Source organism: Pseudonaja textilis, chromosome 3 (assembly GCF_049901715.1).
Source record: "Pseudonaja textilis isolate UNSWEBS1 chromosome 3, rPseTex1.2, whole genome shotgun sequence".
Classification (NCBI taxonomy): Eukaryota; Metazoa; Chordata; class Lepidosauria; order Squamata; family Elapidae; genus Pseudonaja; species Pseudonaja textilis.
This window is the reverse complement of record NC_141992.1, coordinates 48,249,607-48,274,839: the sequence shown is the minus strand read 5'-3', so window position 1 is coordinate 48,274,839 and position 25,233 is coordinate 48,249,607. Positions and strand designations below refer to the sequence as shown.

Sequence of the window (25,233 nt, the reverse complement as noted above, 5' to 3'; positions counted from 1 at the left end):
TCCAGTCTTCTCAGGGACAGCTGGCTTTTATTCATCCCTTACGTTCCTTTTTAGATAATTCTGGATCAGTGGTTTTAAATGGACTTTCAACTGTAACAGTTGAGATTTGCCTTTCTTCGTTTCTCCCTTTTCCCAAAAGGGAAAAACAAGGGTAAGCAAGGCTCCAAGGAGCTGGCATTTGCTTCCGAAGGGGGATAGAGGGAAGACTTTCAATGGGGACTTTCAATGGGGATGGGGTGACGGTTGCCAATCAGAGAGAAAATTCTGCTTGTGGAAGAAAACTTCTTCATCTGTAACTTACAAGTATGGCTAGGAAAATGGAGAGAAATAAAAAGAGAGAAATAAGGGCAAAACTTATTAAATATGCAGTGGAGCTTGATGACTTTTATCTATTACAGAATAACACCTTATATGTATCGGATGTAATCCCACTTATCATAAGGAAGAGGGTTGGGCCAACATTTACAAATGGATGAAAGTTGATTAAAAACATTAAAGGAATCATACTGGATTGTATGAAAGACCAGTTTAGTCTAATATTATGTTCTTAATATTATGTTCTTAATATTAGCCAACTATGGAAGCCCTACAAGCAGGACATAAAGTACTGGGTTTCATCTTTTTAACTAGTCTTGCACTAGTTAAAAAACTGTAATGTTCAGCTGTTTTGTCGCAGGAATCCTCCCTTTAGACAGAGCTCTCTCTATCTTGAAACACCCTATTTCTATAATTGTAGGTAGCTTTATGCGCATGATGTTGCAACCAGTTAAATTAGAAATTCTCGTATTAAAAAAGGTTGTGGTCTAATTGATGTTGAGTAATTTTTAATCTAGAAGGTATTATTTATTTGAATAAGAATAAATATTAGTATCATTTAACATTTAACAATCAGTCTAGAGAAAGAATACAATAGTAACATTTTCAGTAATATATGTTTGTATAATCAGTACAGGAAAAATACTCTGAAAATTTCACTTTCACATAATAACTTACGCAGAATTTTGGCACTACCGTTTAAAAAAAGTATAATCCCCAGCAGAAGAGCTATGGCAATGCATGAAATGCGCCCCCCCCCCCCAAAAAAAAACCAAGCAGAGGAAGATAATCAATCAATTACTACTTCAATTGAATATTTATGCAACTTTTGAGCCAAAACTGTGTTCTGTACAGTCCATGTAATGCTTTGCTCTAGATAGTCATGTAGGAATTATAAATTACTCTGGTTCTCTTAAAAAATATAAATGCAAAATTGTTCCTATTTCCTCTGCCTAACCCCCAAATGCACATATTATCTCCATATCCAAAACAAATAAATAGATAAGGATGCAGATTTAAATTATACATTTTTATGATAAGTCAGGAATGAAAAAACAACCCCCACCACCACCACAAATTTAGGGATTCCAGCCTCAGTTTATTCAAAAAGAAAAAAGATTAGTCCATAAGAGATTTTTAAAAATCTTTTTTAATACTTTAAAAATAGCCAGAATTGTTTAGCTTGTAGCAGACAATATGGAAGTTAAGTATGTAGTACTGAGTGAAGAAACAGATTCAATGTTTCATCTGATTTCTAGACTCCAGAAATGATTCAGTGATCTATATCTTAATAGAACAGCCAATACATTATTATATGACTTCCATTTATTGATTACATGCCATCAAGTCATGTTGATTCTTAACAATTACATAGATTGATCTTATCCAGAGTGCTCTATGCCTAACGTGGCCCTTAAGGTCTTCCAACAGTGCACCAATTGAGCCCATCCACTTGCCTCTGGCCACCTTCTTTCCTTTCCTTCTACCTTTTTTGATATGTTATAATAGAACATGTAATGTTCTATAGAACGTGTAATGTTTTAAGAATTCCATTACACAACTGAAAAATTACAGATCAGCCTCCCGGTAAATTTAGTTCATTGAACATAGTGGAAAGAATATTGAACATATTATGGAATTGCCACAAGATGTATTCAGTATGCACTGAATACTAGGAGTTGGGAAGCATCAGGAGTTGGGGAGCAATATTGGTGACAAATATTATTGTGGTTTCCTGCTTGTATTTTTCCAGAGCCATCTATTTAAGAACTCTGTAGAAGAAAATGCTGGGTTAGAGCTCTGGCCCAATTCAGAATGATTTTCATAGGACTTAACTGCCACCCTGCAATGTGAATCTTGATGTATAGTTTTTAGTTAGAAGTTTTTATTGTTCTATACCCGTGATGGTGAACCTATGGCACATGTGCCAAAAGTGGCATGCAGAGCATCTCTCCAAGCACACCAGCCGTTGCCCATTGCTGTTCCAGGTTCCGGTGCATGTTGGCCAGTTGGTCTTCATGCGCACATGCACGTGTGAAGACTAGCTTGCCAGCACACATGCACATTAGAAACCGGCCTGCCATCTGGTCGTTAGACGCCGAAAGACTAGGTAGCCGGTGCGCATGCATGCTCCGGGAGCTGCTCTTCCAGTTTTCGGCGCACACTTTTTGCCACTCGGTTCCTTTTTGGCACGAGTGCGCTCCCATTTCAGCACTCAGTGCCAAAAAGGTTAGCCGCCTCTGTTCTATACAGTGCATACAGTGGTACTTTTTCATAAGCATTTCTTTCCACTGAGATCTGAATCTACTCTAGGAGATTTTTTTTCTATAAGTATCCACATTTCCACAAGAATCACATTGTTATGTTTAATGCATGGCTAACTGCAGGTATTTTGCATGCTCATCATAATGCAGTGTTGACTGAAAAATTTGCATGAAACTGTTAAACTTGTTACAATTATACGATACCACGTGTATGTCACCAATGTTTCATGTAATAATACGATGCTTTATTTTACATCCTGTACCCAGACTAATATTAACAAATGTGCTCAAACTGTCAATATATGTTATTGTCTTCTGTTGAAGTTCAATAATTACTATCCCCGGAAATTTTGGGAGGCTACATACATACATACTTTGCAACTTGCTTATAAATACAGTATATTTAAGTATCTCACTTTTGCAGCTATTCTACTATAAATGATGTTTTAGATTCTTTTTCAAATAGATAATATGAGGGAGGAACTTATAATTCAACTCACATTCTGTTGCTCTGATACAGCTAAGCGATCATACATAGCATTCCAAGAAAAATAGCTTTTTTATACAGTACTTATCAGTAGAGAAATAGCTTTATGTAATTTGAGGCATTTTCTGGAATTTGAGAACTCCAAGTAATACAGAGCAAGTATCTATAGCTTAAAATGTATTATATCTTGCCCCGCCTAGGTGACCCAGAGTATTACACATTCCTTTCAGATTATATTAAGTATCTTATGTAGTTAGCAGTGTCTAGTACGACTCTGAACTGTTAGGTTTACTGATCTGAATTTCTGTAAATGTATGGTTCCAGTTTTGTTTCCATCATCAACTGTTTGGTGCTTTCATCTGGACACTTCTGGAAGATATTAATATTTGCTATGAAAGCCACAACTTTTCATATCATAAGTTGATTCAGCTTCATTGTCAGCATGCATAAGCAAAAATAGCATCATTGATAATTAGAGAGAAAATATAATTTGGAAAATGAATGAAGAGCTGGTTGCAGCCCCGGCTCCTTCAAAAGTGTAATCAACACATAGGAAAAAAATAGATCAGGAGAACCGTATTTTCCAGCTTTATCCCTGACATTTTTCTCAGTTCTTTCAGAGAGTGCTTAATCAGCTGAATTCCCACCAGCACAGAAAACTCATGTGCTCCATCTCTATATTTGGCTCAATATATTGCATGGTGCTGGAGATCATACAGTTGATTAGAGGCATGTTTCAATTTCTCCTCCACACAATTTTTAGCCTTTATTTAATATATTGGTCTCTGAAATAATCACAGCTCTTTTCTATTGTCCATAAACATCTGACTGGGACACAAATTACCTTGAATACTTATTACTTTATGCTTCAGAAATAACCAAATAGTTTAGCTTTATATAGAATTTTGAACATTGACGATGATGTGGGTTTGAATGAGGAATTTTCTTTTGTAGCTGGTTGTATTTGTTCTTGATACAGTTTTTACAGTTATTCTTGTTTTTATTTTTTGTTTCTTTTAATGAGCTCATGGAATTGCTACTACTTTCTACAAACTACTAGACCAGTAACTGACAGTCTCCTTTTTTATGTGTGGACTACTACATCTTTGCTGAAAGTTTTTGCAAATAATCATTAAGCCAGCTAAGATTTTGGTGAGAACGGCACCAAATGCTGGAGGATCAGAAGTGTCAAAATGTTGTAAGATTTAACTATCTCATAAGATTTAATTATCTCATGAGATTTCAGCAATTTTTCAAAACGATTTACAGATGGTCCTTAAATTATGGCCATAATTGGGATCATAATTTACATAGCTAAGCAAGACGTTTGTTACATTGATTTTATACTCCCCCCCTCCCAAACTTGTTAAGTGAATTACTACAGTTGTTATTTAAATCACGCAGTTACTAATCTGGTTTTTCCCAATGATTTTGATGTCGAAAGTCAGCTGGGAAGGTTGCAAATGATGATCACATGACCATGCAATGCTGCAACTATTGTAAATACATACTGCTTCCCAAGCATCTGAATTTTGATCCTGTTACCATGGTGATGCTGTGGTTGTCATTTTTGGAGTATGGTGTAACTTTGAACAGTCACTAAGCAAATGGTTGTGAGTCAAGAACTACCTATACATTTTCCCCCATCCTTGCAAGATTTTATAATGCTACCATAAAAATTGCTCATAACGTTATTCTACTTGGCTGTTTATAGTGGAGCATCTTTTGAGTCCTATTTCTAGATCAATAACCTAGGTATTTCCCCATTTTGCTTAGTATAAATGAATGTACAGATCTACATATGTTTCTTACAATAATTAATATTCCTATGATAGTTTAAAGAAATTTTCCAAGAATTTCATTTGAAAGATGTGATGATTTTCATGTTCTTCACATTTTAGTCCTCTTTTCCATTGATTCACAAATTTAATGTCATAATTCAGTAAGGAAATAATTTTATCTGTGCATTTTCCAGATGTAAATTCTAATTTTTTTTTAATTACTAGTGAATATTCTGTTTTAATACTGAGAAAGGAAATTGGTTCTTGGATAACAAAAAATGTGAGTGGGATCTGATTTATCATTACCTCAGACAAAATAAGTAGAGTTCTTTCAACCACAAATAAGCCTTGAAATATTAAGAGTTAGCAACTACTGCATTTTCAAAAAAGCAGACATATTCTTGAACATATGAGTCACTCTGCGATTGGATGATAGCAGCAATAGCTCAGGCATTCTCTTGGAACAAAACAGCACCATGAGGGAGACATGAGTATTAGAGGTTCTAGAACTGCAAATCTCTAGATGACCACATAGCAATAAAAGTTTTAGGTATGTTTTCACTTAGTAATTAGCAATTACTTAGTAATTAGTAATTCACTTCCTTAGTAATTATCTTTGTCAATACTTTGTCATTGAATCTATCTGCTGTACACTGCTCTGCCTGTAGCTCCCCACCATAACTTATCATCCAGCACAAACCTAAGTTCTTGAAGCAGATCTTGATTAGATCTGTTTTGAAGGTAAGATTAGGGTACTTGTGCCTGTGAGTCGCAAGATGGCAACCATCTTTGCCTTGACTGTATTTGAACCACTGAAAAGAGCAGGTTCTTAATTACAATTTGTAATATTTTATTGAAATGGATTGTCTGATTTCAATAAAACTATTTTAGAGTTTTAACAAAGCAGCTGGATTCAGATTTTCTTTTTCTTTTGTTTTTAACATGTTGAGTGGTAATAATGTACAGTATTCCTCCTTTGTGCTATCTCTGGATCCAGTTTGTAAAACATTGTGATGTCTCCTGTGGATGATGGTTCATCCACATCTTCCTCAGAGGCCTTGAGAGAGAATGAGGGCATTCCTGGCATGTCCGGTATTGCTGACCCTGAACTGCCGGCAGAACGTGCCTCAGCTGGGAAGAGTTCGCAGGCCAATGAGGAAGAAGGGGAGGAGCTGCTGGCCTTTGTGGATTCTAGAGCGTGCAGGCCAGAGAGGCGGAGATCTGCCAGATTGATGGGGAAAAGACCCCACCCCTCTTAATGGGCTGCACTGGGCAGGGATATTTAGCATGGCAGGCAGAGGGAGGTGTTGCTGGAAACAATGTGTAGGTCATGACCAGATGGTTGTTTGTGTTTCCAGAACTGCAGTTCATGGATTTAATTCAGTTGTGGAGAGTGTTTATGTTTATGTTTGGAGCAGCCAGTTATCTGTCAGGTAGAGTAATTGGCCATTGCCTGGAAGGTTAGTCTAGGGTAGGGGTCTTCAAACTTGACAGCTTTAAGACTTGTGGTCTTCAACTCCCAGAATTCCTCTTCTAGTCATGTTAGCTCAGGAATTCTGGGAGTTCAAATCCACAAGTCTTAAATTGCCAAGTTTAAAGACCCTTGGTCTGGAGCTGTTCATGGCTGGCTTTCTGAAAACAACCACCTGAACTCCTGTCTTGGACAATTCCTGTGACTTCTCCTTGCAAGCCCTGAAACTGGACTGTCAGACTTGTTGACAAACCTCAGTGAAGGCCCCAGGCTTCGGAGGAGATTTGGGCTGTTTATTTTTGGAACCTACCCAGGCAAAACCTTGATTTCCAAGGCCATTTTAGGTTTGGCTGTAAATTTGTTTTGCTTTTGGTTATCTACTTGGTTGGGAGCCAGAGGTGGTATTCAGCAGGTTCTGACCAGTTCTGGAGAACCGGTAGCGGAAATTTTGAGTAGTTTGGAGAACCGGAAAGTACTACCTCTGAGTGGCCCCGCCCCCATCTATTCTCTGCCTCCCGAGTCCCAGCTGATCAGCTGGGTCTTCTTTTGTTGCCCTGCACAGGAGAACATATTAGTGGGGTGGGGACAGAATGGAGATTTTGCAGTAGCCTTCCCCTGCCATGCCCACCAAGCCACACCCACCAAGCATGCCATGCCCACCGAGCCACGCCCACCGAACCATTAGTAAAAAAATGTTGAATCCCACCACTGTCGGGAGCTCATTATTGTGCTAAGCTTGCAGCTGAGGGTTAACTGAAAACCTGAAATAGAATAGACTGAATAAGGCTCCCTACACCAACCCTGACGTGTTGGTGAGTGTAGGCAACACAAACACTGCATCTCATGAATCTTTCCAAATGGAGAATCTTCTAGTTTAGGGATCCAGATTCATTGGACTGGATATATTCACAAGCCCCAGAGAGATTATATCAATTGCTGCTGATCCGTATGACAGTCTGGTGCTTGAAGATGTATTCAGGATGAATAACATCAAGATAAATTGTTGCACGAGCCTCCTTAGACAGCACTGCCTCTTTTCTGACAGGTTTTTCAGGGTTGGAATTTAGCATCCCAGTACTTTCATTGTAATCAGATCCATCTTATTTGACTGAAGAAGTACCAGAAGAGTAGCTAGCTACATTTGGAAGCAGATACATAATTTCAGCTTCACTTCAGGCATTCATTTGGGAAGCAGTAGTGGGCATATTTGAATAATAAGCTGTCTTGTGAATTGAACTAATACATAATGCTACATAATATAATGTTGCCAATTGCAACAGTAGAATTTGTTCTGCTGGATAAATTGATTACTTTTAAGGTTTTGCAAATGGTGATGATGTACATTATTATGGCTATCTTAGGTCATTTCCTAGCGCCATTTGGCCTATTTCAGAATGAGGCAGTTTATTAACAATCTAGTTTTTTATATTACTGACCTTGGGAAAATGCTTCATGTTTACAGATATTTTAAAGCTGCAGCAGTCATTTTTAATCTTATCACTGGCATAAAGGATTTCTTTGTCAATGAATAAGAGACCTTCTAGTCTTGCTTCGTCCTGGGATTTCCACAGTGATTCCAAGTGAATTACAGTCCTCTGGTGTCTTTCAACTAAGTCTTTTTTCTTACCAACTGAATTTTCTTCAGAATTGGAATAGTTCCATAGTGCCTTTTAATTGATAGTTCTTGGAGTTCTCCATCTGAAAATACCTGTAGTTGGGAACTAAAAATGTGGTATAAATATGATTTTGTTCATTTTTACTGAATAGCAGCAGTTCTGTCTTCAAAACTCCTGGGTCTTACATAATTATAAAACGTACATTAATACCAAAACTATTACAATACAGTTCTAACTATTTAATGTTACTATATGTGTGTTTTATTATCTATTTTTTAATTATTAATGTGACTCTCTAAAGTGGGTATCAAACTCACGGCCTGCGGGCCAGATGCGTCACGCTCTGGGCATACCCACCCCAGGTTTAGCGAAGGGGAAAAATGTTGCAATACGTTATGTGACGACAACATGTCATTGCAAGTTTGACACCCCTGCCCTAAAGGCTCTCAGAAAAGCTGTTTCTGGAAGTCTGTTACCAATCAGGCCAATTTCATCCCCAAGTGGAGAGTGTTCCACATCATTGGTACCATAACTAAAAAGTAGTATGTTCTGGTCTCAGCATTCTTCACATCAAAAAAAGGGGTATCTCTAATAGTTTCTCCTGGGATATTTGCCTTGAACAAATCAACTTTGGTTGGAGCAGTGGTCTTTCATGTGTCTTGGTAGTAAATGCATACATATGCAGTTTGAAACTTATTGGTACCAGTGGAGGGCTCACATGATCATTATGAAGTAATGGTAGTCAGTGCCAATCACTAGTAGACAATTTGCTGCACTTTAAGTTATCTTATAGGAGCCTCTGTGGCGCAGTGGTTAGAGTGCAGTACTGCAAGCTACTTCTTCAGCCAGCTGCCTACTATTTGGCAGTTCAAATCCCACCAGGCTCCAGGTTGACTCAGCCTTCCATCCTTCTGAGGTAGGTAAAATGAGGACCCAAATTGTTGGGGGCAATATGCTGACTCTGTAAACTGCTTAGAGAGGGCTATAAAGCACTATAAAGCGGTATATAAGTCTAAGTGCTATTCCTATCTATCTGCAGCTTCCAGGTACCTTCAGAGTTTGCTTCACTACAGAAATCCAACCAGTATATCCCCATACTACACATTCACATGAAGTAGCTTAACATCCTTTCCCTCAGTACACTCTTATGGGATCTGTTTGGTACAAATATACATTTTATACCTGACAGCCATCTCTAAATGCAATTGACCAGTTATTCCAAAGTGTCTGTCTTCCTGTGCAGATAACATCCTTTTTATTATCTAGAACTGTTGTACAAGCAACAGCCTTTTGCTGTTCACCTGGTTTGTTTTGCTTTCTTATAATGGCTCATGTGGCCAAAGCGTGAGTGTTACTGCCTTGCAGAAAATATACTGGCCCTTCCAATATTGGCACATAGTTGTAGGCATGCAGAGTGTTCTGCAGACATTAAGCAGTTGCTTTGTTGCCAGTTCCACATTACAAGATGTCCTAATGGACTGCTGTAATTGTACGGTGAGGGAAGCAGATGATTGATTAGCTTTCATTCCACATCCATGGCTCCTTAAAATTAAATAATGATAAAATGGATACTTGAAATGGGCATGTGTGGCCTGTGGCATTTTTATAAGGTAGAATGAAGTATAGGTAGTCCTTGATTTACCACAAATGAGCCCAACATTTCTGTTGCTAAGCAAGACATTTGTTAAGTGAGTTTTGCCCCATTTTTATGACCTTTCTTGCCACAGTTGTTAAGTGAAGCACTGCAGTTGTTAAGTTAGTAACACAGTTATTAAGTGAATCAGGCTTCCCTGTTGCCTTCGCTTGACAGAAGGCTACAAAAGGTGATATGATCCCAGGACACTGCAACCGTCATAAATCTGAGTCAGTTGCTAAGCATCTGAATTTTGATCACGTGACCATGGGGATGCTGCAATGGTTGTAAGTGTGAAAAAGAGTCATAACTCACTTTTTCAATGCTGTTGTAACTTTGAAAGTCACTAAATGAACTGTTACAATAAATCAAGGACTACCTGTACTAATTTTTTTCTTAAAGTTATTGTTTCAGGTAGAAATCATGTAGTTACTCCCCTTCCCCTTCTGTTCATCATTTCCGGGTTTCAGAGAAACAGCTGATCTCCTTGAGTGAGCAATGCTTTTCTTAGAAGAAGCAGAAACTATGATCTCTGTTGTGGTTTGTTCTAAACTTGTTCTATTGTAGTTTGTTTCTAAATTTGTAAAATGAATCCTGTGATATTCAGGCTCAACTCCCAGCACGTTGAGATAGTTCCCAAACTTTCAAAAGGTGTGTATAAAGTGATGAAAGTATTACCTAGCATTCAAAACTGTGGTGTTTTGCTGCATCTGAATGGTCCTCTTTTCCTCCATCTTTTTAATCAAAGGTAAATTCTGTTTCACTTCTTCTTTTCTCATTCCTTTGATACCCCTTCACTTCCTCTTTTAAACCTAGAGTGTTGAGGAACTCAGTACTTCTGCAAACATATAATTCTTTCTCAGGGTTGCGTTTTACTTCGCCGCTGAAGTGCACTGTTTTGTGTTTATTAACCAGAATTCTTTATGTGTTAATTAAATGGTGAAGCTTAAATCATACCATTAATCACAGTATCGTGTGATTACAAATAATTCTAAAGAGTATACAACTTTCACTACTGGAAGCTTCTAACACTACATAGAATTCATATGGGATACTGCTAGTAAAATACATTTTAAAAGCATTTAAACAATTATGTTAGAACTCCTTCTAGATCAGGTTTTATTTTAGCTTGCATTCTATAACTTTAAATTCCAATTTATCTAATTAAGTTTGACAGCAGTGTTTTCCATTCTGGTAGCCATGTCCTGACTGCATGAACTTTCCTGTCCAAAAAATAAAATTAATATGCATTGTGTTCATTGTAGTTTAGCATATGTCAAAAAAACATTAAATAGTCCCTACAATAGTCTTAGTCCTATCATGGTTTACAGCCATAAATTTAAATAATAACAGCTTTTGCTTGTCAAAATCATTCTACTTAAAGATTAAGCAGTTACAATCCCACATGATATATTTGCACAGGAATTAACCATTATAGTTGGTTTTGCATAGACATTATGAGTTGAGATTACCTAAACAAGTTGTCCCTTTCACATACATCTTCTATATGCAAACATTGTGCATCTGCACAAGTCTCCTTGTAATGCTAATACCGTTGTCTCTTTTGCTGATATTCAAGACAGTGTGCTTAATACTTTTCTAGTCTCCCCTGAAGATTATAAAATCTGTTGTCAGAGTCGGACCGTTTGATGCTGTCAGTGCTTGTTCTCTGTAAGCAAGCTGTATCTCCCTCACAGTTTTGGAAAGCATACCTTTTATCCTTGTGTTACATCATCACACTTAATAGAGGCAAACCTTATTAAAAATTCCCAGCACAGCAATTTTCACATACGAGGACACAAGGTTGAGTGGACAAAGATTGCATTGTATGTTTCTGTCTAATTCCCCTTTACCTGCCTTCGACTGTACCTACTTTCTGAATCAGGATGTTTCTTCAATTTAACCCTGAGAAATTAATCCTAACAGATTATGTCAGTTTTACACCGTAAAACCAAACGGTGTAGCTCAAGCTCATTGAATCCCTTCTGTACATTTAAAGTAGGCATTACAGAGGCTTATTTTCCTCTCCTTTGCCAGCTTCTGTTCTGAAATCTGATCACTGCTTCAGCTGGGAGGGGTGTGGGCATGAGGAGAGGGAAGGGCACAGCCACTGGGAGAAGAAGAGATGCAGCAAGTGTGGAGCTAGCTAGCCGCCTTTAGACAAAGCAATCTGCTGCAGCTTTTTGAAAGAGACACACACATGCCTGCCTGGGAAAATAGCGCGGTCCTTTTGCCTGCTCATGGAGTGGAAAAGAAATTGTCCAGTACAACGAGAGACTCTCTGAACAAGACAGAGGCTGCGGCTTGAATTTGAGGAGTCAATCACCCTTTGGACAGGCTTTATCAAAGAAAGGAGGTGGAAACCTTTCCCGAGCGCTGCATCCCTGGTGCTGCAGTATGTATTAAGAAGGCAGGCCAGCTCCTGGGCGCTCTTTAATATTGCTTATCAGAGGATCTTCTCTGCAGGCCAGTCAGTGCAGCAGGATTTCGAATCCTTTCCAATTGTTCAGAGAACAACCTGCATTGCATTGTGTAGGCATCACAGAGAGGAAGGTGCAGGAACTAGTTTTAAATGTGCAGAACTTCAAATAACCACAGGGTTCAAAGGCTGCAACCCGAGTGTCATCACCAATATTGTGCAAATTTGACTTCAAGGGCAGGCATGCTAAGGAGGCTGAGAAAATACTGCGTGGTTTGCATAGCAATTTATCTGAGGATTGCAAAGCGGTGGGATTTGAACTTTCCTGATTACATCAAGTGCCTCCAGTTTCAGCAAAAGAAAGTAACAAATTCCTAGACTTTCCTAGGCGCAGACAAAAGAAGAAGTACTTTGCATAGCTTGGAATTGTGGTTTGCATAGCAATTTACCTAAGGACTGCAAAACTGTGGAATTTGAAATTTCCTGTTTACACTGTGTATCTCCTGTTCAGCAAAGGAAAGTAACAAATTCCTAGACTTTCTTCTTATAGAGAGAGAAAAGAAGATCTATTTTTGCATTGCTTCTGTTGATCTTTGAAGAACTTATTTCTCATTAACTGGCTGAAAGGAGGTGTCAGAACATATCTGATCCTAACTGCTACAGAAGATGGGTGTGGGGGAGGGTGTTCAGCGGTTGTTATTTCCCCCCCTCCTCTTAAATCCAGGACTTTAAATGCTTTGTTCTGAGAACTACTTGTTTATCTGTGTGAGGAATGTGAAGGTAGTACTTGTATTTTGCAGAAGAAGATTAAGGATTGGCAAATGAAAGTCGACAAAGAATTGTCAGGAGCAGACTTTGGGTGGAAAATGAACTGAATCTTTTCATTTTGCTCCAGTGTATTTATTTCTGCTCTAATCTGAATGTTGGTGCTAATTCCCAGCCCAGTTCAATCAGTACAGGCTGTCAAAATGTCATATATCTGGATAGGTAGTAAAGTGACAGTGGCAGGACTTCTGAGCTTAGGCTTATGTATTATGCCTCTGCTCCTTGTAGTAAAATAACAAAGAAGAATCCTTATCATGGTTTGCCTGTTTCGGGACTGTTGGGGGAAAAAAAGTATAAGTCTCTATTCTTCTACTGCAGTGTGTGTGTGTGTGTGTGTGTGTTGCATGTCTTCTTTGGACAGCTGCTCATTAATCTGGCTGATGTTGCTTTTCCGAACTCCTATTGTGTCTGTTTGCTTCTTTCAACTGCATGAAGATGTATTTTCTTTCTAACTGCTTTGCATCTCCAGTGCTAACAGTTTTCCTTACTATTGCACAAGGTAATGAATCTGAAGTAATGCATCTCAAGTTGAAGTTGCATGAATGCGTCTGCTGGGCTAAGTGTATTTGTGAGCTGGATGCTCTTGTTACTAGCTCCGGCTTGGAATGCTTTGCTCTGCTTTGGAAAGTTTACAGCCCCTGCAGATGAAAGAGTGAGCTGACCAAGATTTTTGTGAGGTTTGGAATGCGTACACCTGGCGAGAAGCACACCTCAAGCCAGGAAATCACTGCATGCAATGCTTGGACCATAGGGACAGTTATAAACAACCTGGATTCCAAGTTTTAAGTATAACTGAGAGTCAAATTAATGCTCTAAATTGAACAGGACAGAAGCTTATTGTTCATGGTCGGTGTGTGGAAGAGGAGCTGTCTGCCATCTAATTGTGCTCTGGCCCTGGTTTGGCTCCTTTATGATAATGACGATGATGTGGCAATGCCACTTCTCTTCCTCAGAGTGCCGCTGCTACCGCCTTAATGGGTTTTCCTTTTTCAAGCGTCTGCCGATTCCTTTTTCATCAGGTTCACGGATGCTGGAGCAGAGTGTTGGGGAGTGGCTGGAGTCCATCGGTTTACAGCAGTATGAAAGTAAACTGCTTCTCAATGGCTTCGATGATGTCTGCTTCCTGGTGAGTAAATGACCTGACAATCTATGACAAGGGTGTTGTTGAACAAGTCCATTGATTTTGAAAAAATATATTCAAATCGATTGAGAAAAGTATAACATGGTTATCTATCCTACAGGCATATTTTCACGATGTTTGACTCTTGGATTAAAAAGTTTGAACAGGCCCGACTGACAACAAATGCTGGACTCTCTTTTTTAGAGTGTAGATTTGTCCTGTATAAATTTGATGTTCAAGAGTGATTCTCATTAAAGATAGTTGTATAGATATCTACGAAGTAGTGCAGGTGGAGAATTGACCTTAAATGGATATGCCAACATATTCCAAACATATCTGAAGTAATTCAGCCCCTAAAGTACTCACACCTTAGTGCAATTTCAGCAGTCCATCAGTTTGAGAAGATATATCACTGCCGTATTGATTTATATACTTAGGTGCTTGCTTGATAAAGCCTGCAATGTTCAAATATATACCTCATGCTAAATACTATGAAAACAAATGTATCTAATCTCCAGTATATTTTATACACTTACTCTGGATGTAAATATATTTCCTTTTTTAAAGATCCTTTTTCATTGCTAAGCTTAATATTTAAGAACAAGATTATTGGGAGAAAAGAAGCTTTAGCCCTAGTCATCCCTAATTAAGATAAAAAATACACCATTTATCTGCATTGGTATTCATTTCTTCTCTTAAAACAATGTCATTTGTATAGTTGATATTGCTGAACACTAGTTATCAGCATCTAGATAATTTGTACTCATTCACTGGCACAACAGAAAGGAAGATTACTATGAGATGATGTGATTTAATATAATTGCCTTGTCTTTTTTTTTTACATTTAACCATGGGGAAAGTATTGTGAGATGGTGAATTATCAATCTTCAGTATATAAAATACACATTTGCAAATCCTTCAGTGTAGAATATATTCGGTGAAATTTAGTGAAATTCCATCTTTGAAACAGGTTTTTGAATTACTTTGGGGGGGCAGGATGAACCAGATTACACTATACTATTTTCCAGAACACTGCTGTAATTCTGCCTATTTCTGTGGTCAAACCATCACTTTAGGAAGTGATAGGGACAGAATGTAGCTAGTTTTGTAACATATTATTTCAAGGTTTTGCCTTCTAATTATCCAGTTACATTTGGATGACTGTTCTGTTGTATTATGAAGTTTGGTAAATCATGCCAAAATTGGGATAAGTGAAGAGATGTTAGAGGAAGACATCTAAGTTTAGATATTGTTTATAAAATTTTTGTATGTATTTAAATCTAGTTTTTTAACATTAGATGAGTTTAAGCAATCTTTAAAATTCAATTATTGACCTGGTGTATTAGCTTTAGAGCACACGTATTTATCAAGATTGCAGTTGTTTTAGGAATTTCCCACTCCAACACTTTAGGAAAGCTTTTGAATATTTAAGTTTTTTTCCAAAAAAGATGAAGTGAAGAATATTTATATTTCCTATTAACACATGCACACATACAGAAACATATGCATTTTTCTTGGTTATTATTTGTGCTGAAATCAGAAGAGATGTTTTCTAGTCCTAGCAAGCAATCTTTTAATCGTTTTAAAACTTTGGAAACATATATGCTCTACACTACAGCATTCTTTTGGTGTTCATATTATTTGTTAAATACAACAGGAACAATATACTTAGATTCTTCTCTGCATTTTGGAGGCTGTTCTGTTGTAAAAATGTATGCAGTAATTTTTTGCACGCACACCCAAAAATATAAATATATAAATATATTTTTATTTTGTTTAATTAGCCCTAGATTAGGAATAGGAAATGCCCCCTTTTCTTAAGAAATCATTCGTGAACTTTCAATACTTGACTAACAGTTTTGATTCCTGTGCACAAAGTAAGAATTTACCAGTTCAATTTAGTTACTTTAGCCGTCTCTCTTTTCTCTTAAATAAAAATATGTTGGAAATTCTAATTGATGAATATCTGCATTTTGCAGATATTTAAAGTAGAACTAAATACAAATGGAGAATTACACAAACCCAACATTGGATTTTCTTCTCACTTTCATGTCTTTAGTATTCTTTCTTGGATGAATCTGGACATGGATCCCAACTGCCCATGTTAGAGGCATTTATTATAGAAGCTACTGTTGACCAAAGTATTCATTCTCAATATTGCTAATAGATTTCATAAAAGAACCATAATATTTTTAAAAAAATAAGTTATATTGAACCATAATTAATAAATAGTAAGTATTTTATGGGCTGATACCTTAAATTAAATTGGGAGAAATGTTCTAGAAAGTTATGGTCCCTTGTTTCATATTTTGTCAATCTAATTTTTCAAGGTTTTGTTAGGGAGTTTAAAGTTATATAATTCTAAAGAATTGGCACAAAGGAGTTACATTAAATCTCACTGATATATAAGGTAGCTGAGTACATTGAGTAATGATATTCATTTTGCCAGATGGCTATTAAGCTAATTGCTTCAGCCATAATATAAATTAAGTTAGCTTATTTTCATAGAATGATAAAACATAATTCAGTTTTTGTCATAAATAACATTGCCTAAAATATGTGTATATTTTGTCCTTAATGTTGAGAAATTTCCTACTATGTCAACATAGAGTCAGCGGGATATACTTTACATTTATATATTTACAAGAAAAATCAGAAAGGAATTCTTGAAATATTCTGCTTTATGTTGAGATTAAAATAGATTGCACTCTACTATTATATCTTCCAGTGTTAATTTTCAAAAACTTGAAAATAGTTTTGATTCCAACAAAATTAAAATAAAAAAAAAGGTAGCAAGAGGATTGTGTAAAATGCATTTTGCATAATACTCTGTAAATATTGAATATTATGAACCTTATGGTTTCCTGATAGATGTAACCAAATTGAAAGTGATGTTTCTAGTGCAATTACTGCATTTCTCAACATGAAACATAACATGTGAATAGTCCTTGGTTTGATCTTAGAGAGTAATGAAAAGGTCAAATCATTTACGGTCCATTTAAATTAGGCAATTCATATAGTAAGTGGGAAAATTAAATTCTGGGTCAAAGAAAGGAACAGTCAACTGCCCTTTTCTTTTCTCAATGCCAGAGAAGAATTATGTTTTTACAGACACATTAAGTCAAGCGTGGTTTTTGTAATATACCACATTCCTCTCCCATTCATGGATAACATTGGTAACAAATATATTGAGGAAAAGAAGGAAATATCTCGCTAGGCTCCTGTTTGTTGTATAAAATTCAGACACTATGAGGAAGACCTGAAAGGCTACTTCAGATGTTGTATTTGGCAGAAACAATTCATCAAATTGTAGTCATACAGTGAACTGTAAATTACAGTTGTCATTTCAGTCCAGTATTTTACCAGTTTACTTAGCCAATCTATCATTCAAGACAGGCTGATAAACAACTTTTTATTTCCACCAATGGAACATCTAGCTGTGGTTCTAAAGTATTGGGATAGTAAAAGAACCCAGAGCGTCCCATCTGTGCAACTCTGATTTGCAGTTTTTACCATAGGATATACTATATGGGCAATAACTGATCTGAGGGTTTTCATAGTTATAAATTTTAATCTCCTGGTTGAACGCTTGCAATGCATTTTACACAGGGCTTCCTTGAAAGACCATTCAGAAATAGAGTAAGCACAAAATGCAATGGACTATGTGTAATTGGGGCCAGATGCCACAAACTTGTTACATCTGTGCTTACAATGGTTGCTGTAAGTTTCCAGTGCAATTCAAAGTGCTGCATTTAACTAAAAAGCCCTAAATGGTTGGACACCTACTTCAAGCATAATCCAGGCAACAGCTTGGATGAAAAATATTGGCATTTCAGAAAAGGAGAATAATTGTAGCTCAAGGTTGAAATGATGGATCCTAGGTGCTCTCTGAGCTTCATAGATTTTATACAGACATGTCATTACCCAAACTAGATAACGTCAACAATGCTAGTAAGGAGTGGGGTTTTCTCTCAGTTTATATTCTAGTGGTTTGCCCTGTCAGTGTTGGTGGGAGTGGTCTTGGATGTCTTACTGCCCCAATGGCAGTTGGTTGAGCCATTTACTGTTAACTTGATTGGCAGTTTCTTGTTTGGGGTATTGTTTACTTCTTGACTATTGGTCTGATCTTAATTTTGGAATTAATCTATGCTCATCTGGGCATTAAAAAAACCTCCCCAGCCGCAATCATAACCCAGATGTATTGTATAGTGAGGTATGGAGATGGCTTCAAATGTCATAAGCCAATACCTAGCATTGCCTTATTCAACCATACCTGCCAAAAAAAAAACCTCTCTAAAAGTTATTGTAATAAAAATTAAAAAATTGAAACTTTTTATATAATACAGTATAGCAATATCAATAGCACTTAGAGTTATATACAGCTTCACAGTGCTTTATAGCCCTCACTAAGTGGTTTAGAGTCAACATATTGCCCCCAACAATTTGGGTTTTCATTTTACCAGCCTCAAAAGGATGGAAGGCTGACTCAACTTGAGACTGGTGAGATTCGAACTGCCAAATTGTAGGCAGCTGGCAGACAGCAGAAGTAGCCTGCAGTACTGCACTCTAACCACTGCACCACCACAGCTCTGATGCTACCACATAGGTCTTCTTCATATAAAACTTAGCAACTGGGTTGCATTTATAGCTGGTTCCAGCATCCTGTGTTTACATGATCATGAAAAAATGACAAAAAAGAAAATGGCAAAAAGAAGCCACCCATTGGATACGCTGGATTTGCTTTAAGTTTGGTTCACTTAAAGACCATGAGGTCTGCTTAATGACTGTGGTGTCTTAATAAAAATTGAGTTATTTTATGTGACTCACTTAACAACCATCCAGACTTACAAACAAAATTTTGTATATATACAGTATATTTATATAGTATAGTATAAATATGTATTTTCTTTTGCTGATTAAACATAACATGCTTATAAAATAATAATATAAATGTTCGAAACAGTCAAAATTATAAAAAAGAAAGAACTGAAAAGCTTATATGAAATATATTTAGATTGTAATGTTAAAAAAGCAAGCTATATTTAGTTCAATATTGGATAGTTAGAATAAATCTTTTTACTTCTTAAAAATACATATATATTTGCAATATTTTCTGTGGATACACTAAGATCTAATATACCTTCTAATTTCTAAGATGTTGATGTTCACAAAACAAGGCCAAAGAGAGGGCATGAAGGGTATGAAATGGCCTAATTTTTACAAGTGTGAATTACTTTTAAAGTTTCAATATGGGCCAAGACAACCAAGGTTTGGATATGGAAAGCTGAGTACCATCAGTTATTGTGTTAATAATGAATTTCATATTTTTATATTCACTACCTGCATGATTCAAATCAACTATTAGGAAAAACCAATAACTTTTTTTCTGTTCATTATAGTGTTCCCTCAAATCTACTGTTACAACTGTCTTGAGAAGTACTTGTTTAGTTTGGTTTTCCTGGGTTTGTTTAATTTGATAAATTGTTTCTAGGAAAGTTGGATAGGAAACAAAACAGTTTAACTAATACTTCAGCTTGTCTTCACTGAAATACTAATGAAATACTAATTTTAACAGAAGTGTTCCTAGCTGTATAGCTGAAGGAATGTGTTTTCCTTCCTGCTGTTCTGACAGATGACTGGCCAGCTGTGTATAAAATGCTAAACGGCTTGCCATTTTATGTTTCAAAGTGGATCATATTTCAAAGTGAGGACTTCCACCATTCACAAAACTAGCTAATATCTATAGTATGCATTACTTGCTTGGGCCAAATAGATGCAGCAAACTTTTTCTCATTCCTAAGCAATTTCTAACACAAAAAGCAGTGCTATATAATGTTCAACATTTTTTTCTAATTGAATTGAAATTTATTTTGAGGTGAGAGGATAAATATTCAGATTTCAGTAAATTTCCGATAGCAATGAGTGAGGTGGGCACTCTTAAATGATTTGGGAAAACTGCCTTTAGGGTTACATAAGCTCAGCGCCTCTGCTATTCATTAAATTGGCTTCTTCTTTTTTCCAGGCTTCTATGAGATCCTGAACAAAAGGGGTAGTAGCTTTTTAAAGAGAAATTCATTTCAATTAATTAACTACTTAAAGCAGCCACATCTGTTTCCAGACTTATATGGAAGCCTGAAAAAAATAAAGGTTGCTCTAATGAACATAAAGGAAAAGCTCAGATGAGCCTAAAGCACCTCTTTGAGTCATTTTTAAAGCATGTACATCACTAGAATCCAGACTATATCTCAATTATACCAAGCAATAATTATAATTTTAAAAGTCATCACTCTGTTCTTCTCTCTTTCCTACTGATTATGCCCAGAAAAAATATAGAAACTGCTGAGCTATTATAAAGAATACAGATTTTTTTTATAAAGGGAACATTTTCACAACATTTTCTATCAGCTGTAATGAAAGCAATAGAGATGTTGATTAATGGAGGTAACTGTATTTTTATGAATTGTTTAGCAAAATATATTGCTGAAGTTTCTTTTTAAAAATAATTATGGTTAAAAAAGTATGCTAGCTTAGCTGTTGGCAAAAATACAGGAAATGAATGCCGTGTCAATGATCTAGCTAGCTGAATAATAAACAGGGTTAAATGACAGATCCAACCTTTATTCCTCACTTTTTCTAGACAGTGTTTGGAGCAAAAAAGTTGCCCATACATGAATACACTCTACATCCAAAGCTTTATTCCAAGCAGAAATCAAATGGAGAGTATCTAGGGATGTATTGAAAGATGTCCTTTCCTGCTCTGGGAAGTGTTCACAGGAAGAATTGAGCACTTCCTGTGTCTTCAACCAGATGGCAATGAATCAAGACTTAGCCCCAGAGACTTCTCTGATTAATCCAGTTTTGGAAACATATTCTTAAGAAAGCAGACTGATAAATGTTTCCTGGCCGTCTGTGAATGTATGGGAGGCTTCAGTGAATGAATTCTAAGCACCATGTCATGGGAAGTAACAGCCAACACCAACAGCCAAATGGGTACAACATACATATATACCTACAGTACAACAATACACAATAAAAAGTAGTAGTAATAATGTAGTTCAATTAAAAGTTACAATTAATCACAATTATGATTACTTTGTTTTGATGTTGTTTCAAAAGCAAATGCTTGTTTCCAAAACAAAGTTATATCCTTGGCCTGTGCTCGGCTTCCCAGGTTCTCCCCTACGCCTGAGGATTCCTGTGCTTTGCTTAATGACTAGCACATTCTTTTAATGGCCACATCATGGAGACGAGGGAGTGCTGGTCATGAAGCACTGGTGTCTCACTTAACAGCTGTCACAACATGCAACCATAATGGTCAGGCTCTTGAGGACTACCTGTAATGATTCTTGCATCTAACAGTAAAAGGTCTGATGCTCCTCTGATGTGGAATGATTCATTCCAAGAGATTTCTTTTTACAGTTTGCCAGAATGTCAGTGTTAGATCTTGACATTTCTACTCCATCAAAATCTAGTTTCTTTTGGTTCACAGCACTGACATTCCATATGCTAGTACAGGGGTTCTCATCCTGTGGTCTGCAGATCCCTGGGGCAGGGGGCAGGGGTGGGCTGTCATCCCAAGGGGTCAGTGAAGTCTTGAAGAAATGTTGTAATTTAAATTGTAAGTCTTGGGGGTCTGTGGCCATAAAAGGTATTTAAAGGGGGTCTGTAGTGAATAAAAGGTTGGGAACCACTGTGCTGGGATACTTGCAGTATTGAACTTTCCTTTTTCTCTGATCATATATACTACAGGGACAGATTCCATCCAGCTCACATGCCGTGTCTTCTCTTACTTGATATAGGAAGTTCAGCAGAATTATTTGATCCCATGCCAGGCCATGGGACCATACCAGTTCTTTTTGCACCCACAATGGGAGTCAAATTAAAGCTATCCATTTCACAACATTTTCTCTAATTAAAATCACATAATGTACTGGATTTTTTCTCTTAGGAAAATTAAATATGCATATTTATTTTTTTAAAGGCACAAATAGCAATTGGGGAAATTTGAATCGGGACAAACATGGGGAAAGCCTCATCAATCCTAATCATGCTTGCAACTGCTACTTGTACAAATGTAGAGAGTGGAGAAACATTAATGTCTATCTTGGACATATGGTTAAAGTTTTCCTATTGTTTCCCCAGATTCTTTGCACATTATTTAAACAAATCATGTTATTTTATTCATTTGTTACATAATACTTTTTCCTCCTCCTCCGTTCTCCGCAAGAATCTGTGAGATGGGTTGGGCTGAGAGAATGACTGGCCCAAGGTCACCCAGATAGCTTTCCTGCCTAAGGCAGGACTAGAATTCAGTCTCCTGGTTTCTACCCTGGTGTCTTAGCCACTAAACCAACTGGCTCTCTGTAATTTCTTGATAGTTTCCTATTTGTCAAAATAAATATTTAATACTGAGCCCAGAAATGGTAAGTCTGGACTGATTCTTTTCCTGTGTTTATCCCTATTTAATATATTGTTTATTACATAATCTCTTATAAGTTGTTTCTCTTTGTGTCAGTCCAAAGGTATTTGTGCAGATCACTAGGATTATGTTCCTATAATAGAGGAAATCAAATAATAAACCGTATAATTCAGGATAGGCAATTGGTTGATAATGCAGTTTCAGGTTTGGGACTGCTGGAGTACTACACTTGTTTCTTAAACTTGGCAACTTAGAACGTCTGACTTCATATCTTAAAGTAGCTCAGGTTGAGAGGAGGGTTAAATTTAACCCTCTGTTTTCTATTAGGCTACGTAACATTTGTTGTATGTCTCTGTCATTTAATACCTTATTTTCAAATTTTACTGGTATCTGGAATAGAATATTAAGCTTGTCGGAATATTCATTGTTATGGTTGTAGTTTTAAGATTTTCACGAAGTTGAATTCTGTGGTTCATAATAAGTCCTGCATTTATTAGTCTTAAACAAAATTGTATTTCTAACTATGTCATTTTCTTGTTCTCTGTAGGGATGTAATGTTATGGAAGATCAGGATCTTCGGGAAATTGGTATTAGTGATCCACAACATCGCAGAAAACTTCTCCAAGCAGCACGTTCCCTTCCTAAGGTTAAAATAACAATCTATGTTTACGTACAGAAAAAAAGTGTGTTTTAATGTCAGTGTAATAACAGATAGAAAACAAGAAGACATTTCTTAAATATTGAAATAGAGTTTATTTTGGTCACAGACTAGATTTGATAATAAAACACAAAAAATGAGTAAAACCCCCAAACAGGAAACATATGTTACAATTAATGGTAAATATTTAGCATTGCTTTTAAGCAAATTTGAAATTATTGCAGATGCGGGGTAACCTGCAGACTTCAGGCTGCTTTCGTATAGGCTTCAGCCTAATTTCAAAGCATCAATATTAATTAAGACCTCTAACAACAGCTGTCTGTTGCAACCTGGGGTCATTCTGAGCTTCATGTATGGGTGAGAACTTTGAACTGCTTTTCTCCGATGTCACTATAACACTGTGTTTGTTCAATATTGTCACTTTTTGAGAAAGCATAAAAGTAGCAGCATTTTTTTCATGTAGGTCAAATTGGTGTAGAATCATAGTTTGTCATGTACTTTCCTTCTTAAATCAAGGTTTTTTTGAGACAGTATCCCGGGATTCACCTGGAGAATCAAACAGGTTCTGACACAACTCTGTATACAGCTTATGGAGTTAATGGATACAATAAAAAAGTTATTGCTTCTTAAAAAATATATTTTGAAAATAATGCATAAATAAGAGATAAGAGCAAATCATATCATACCCTCTAACATTAGTTTTCTATTGTGGGGATTTTGTTCATAACATAACTAGAACAGGAATGCATGGCCCTAGACATTCACATGAAAAGAAAGACTGCTGGAAGTTAAAACCGTGTCTCTAGGTGTTTATTTCCTGAATGGCTGCAGCAGCTGGCATTAAGTGAGCTGGAAAACAGGGTATCTTCAAACATAGCTTGCCCAGAAGACTGGCAGAAAATAGTATAAGAAGTAATTACCACCCCCCCCACCCACACACACACATACACACTTACATTTTTCATGTTTTGCTGTTGTTATCCTTTCCTCCGATATTTATGTAGTTCCAAGTTTCAAAGTAACATATCATGGTATCAGATTTGGGAACATGACAATTCTTGTGAAGAATTTATGATCCAGATTTTTCTTTAGAGCCTAAGAAAATTGTTTCTTCTTTCAGCAATTTTAGACAACTTCCTGGTCGTTAGGCAGTGCTAAAGTATATTGTATTATTGCACAAATCTGCTTGTTTTCCTTGAATTCCAGAAGGCTGTAGTTAATAAAAGTAAATGAAGTTACATTCAGTTCCAAAGATGTAATATCTCAATTTTAGCCACTATGACGAACAAGAAGTGCGTGTGTGAGAGAGAGAGAGGGAGGTGGTGGTGGGGAGATTGTGAGTTTCTTTAGGTTCAATAGATTATTGAACAGGTAAAGGAATATTCTCCAAGTCTATTTTTACTCCAGAATTAAAAGCAATTGTTACAGTCATCACAACTATCGTGAAACAATATTAACATTATCTAATTTCATTCACACTTTAAGGGGCACTGTTGTACCATACCCACACTAGGAGTCTCTAGGCTCTTCTCCCATTGGGCCTGTTAGGAAGTATATTTGACTTCAGATCTCCCTCTTTCTATTTATCACCTAAAATCGATTTGACTTCAGATTGATAAGGGAATTGTGTGACTAACTAAACAGTGTATGACACTGCTTTCCCTCTTTCTATAGAAAAGAACTGGAGGGAGGGAGAGGGGGGGGAGAGAGAGAGATTGAACAGAAAAATATGTATATTTGTTGTCTAATGCAAAAGCTATTTGGGTAGCATCTTGGAACAGAAAGTTAACATACTGGCAAAACATTATATTTTGCTTTCCAAAATTGATACTCTATCAATACTTTATGGAAAAGAAAAAGAGCCACTGCAATACAATTAAATTAAATCATTTGCCCAATGATTTATTTCTACTTAGTACAAATTATTTATATCTTTTGTTTAAAAAGCCTTGCATAGTTGAGTGCAACAATTGCATTGAAATATCTAAAATGTTTTAACGGCTGTTAAGTTATAATGCTGTACTCGTCGTGTTCTTCACAGGTGAAATCTCTAGGCTATGATGGAACTCAACCTTCAGTTCCTGCGTGGCTTGATTCCTTGGGGCTTCAAGATTACATTCAGTCATTTCTGTCGAGTGGCTATAGTTCTATAGACTCAGTGAAAAACCTCTGGGAGCTAGAATTAGTAAACGTAAGTTAATATTTTATTGAATTCTAGATCAGAT

General features: G+C 36.7%; 1 protein-coding gene across 20 annotated transcripts in view; it reads left to right on the top strand.

Moving 5' to 3' along the window:
• Positions 1-25,233, top strand: part of ANKS1A (ankyrin repeat and sterile alpha motif domain containing 1A) — a 124,341-nt gene that overhangs the window by 84,779 nt on the left and 14,329 nt on the right. For 19 of the 20 annotated variants that reach the window (XM_087929580.1, XM_087929577.1, XM_087929572.1 and 16 more), the window contains 3 exons: positions 13,831-13,937; positions 22,898-22,996; positions 25,050-25,199. In XM_087929580.1, coding sequence (XP_087785706.1) covers positions 13,831-13,937; positions 22,898-22,996; positions 25,050-25,199 — 356 coding nt within the window. Of the gene's footprint in view, positions 1-12,949; positions 13,103-13,830; positions 13,938-22,897; positions 22,997-25,049; positions 25,200-25,233 lie in introns of those variants that run through there. The other variant, XM_087929584.1, reaches the window with a different exon arrangement.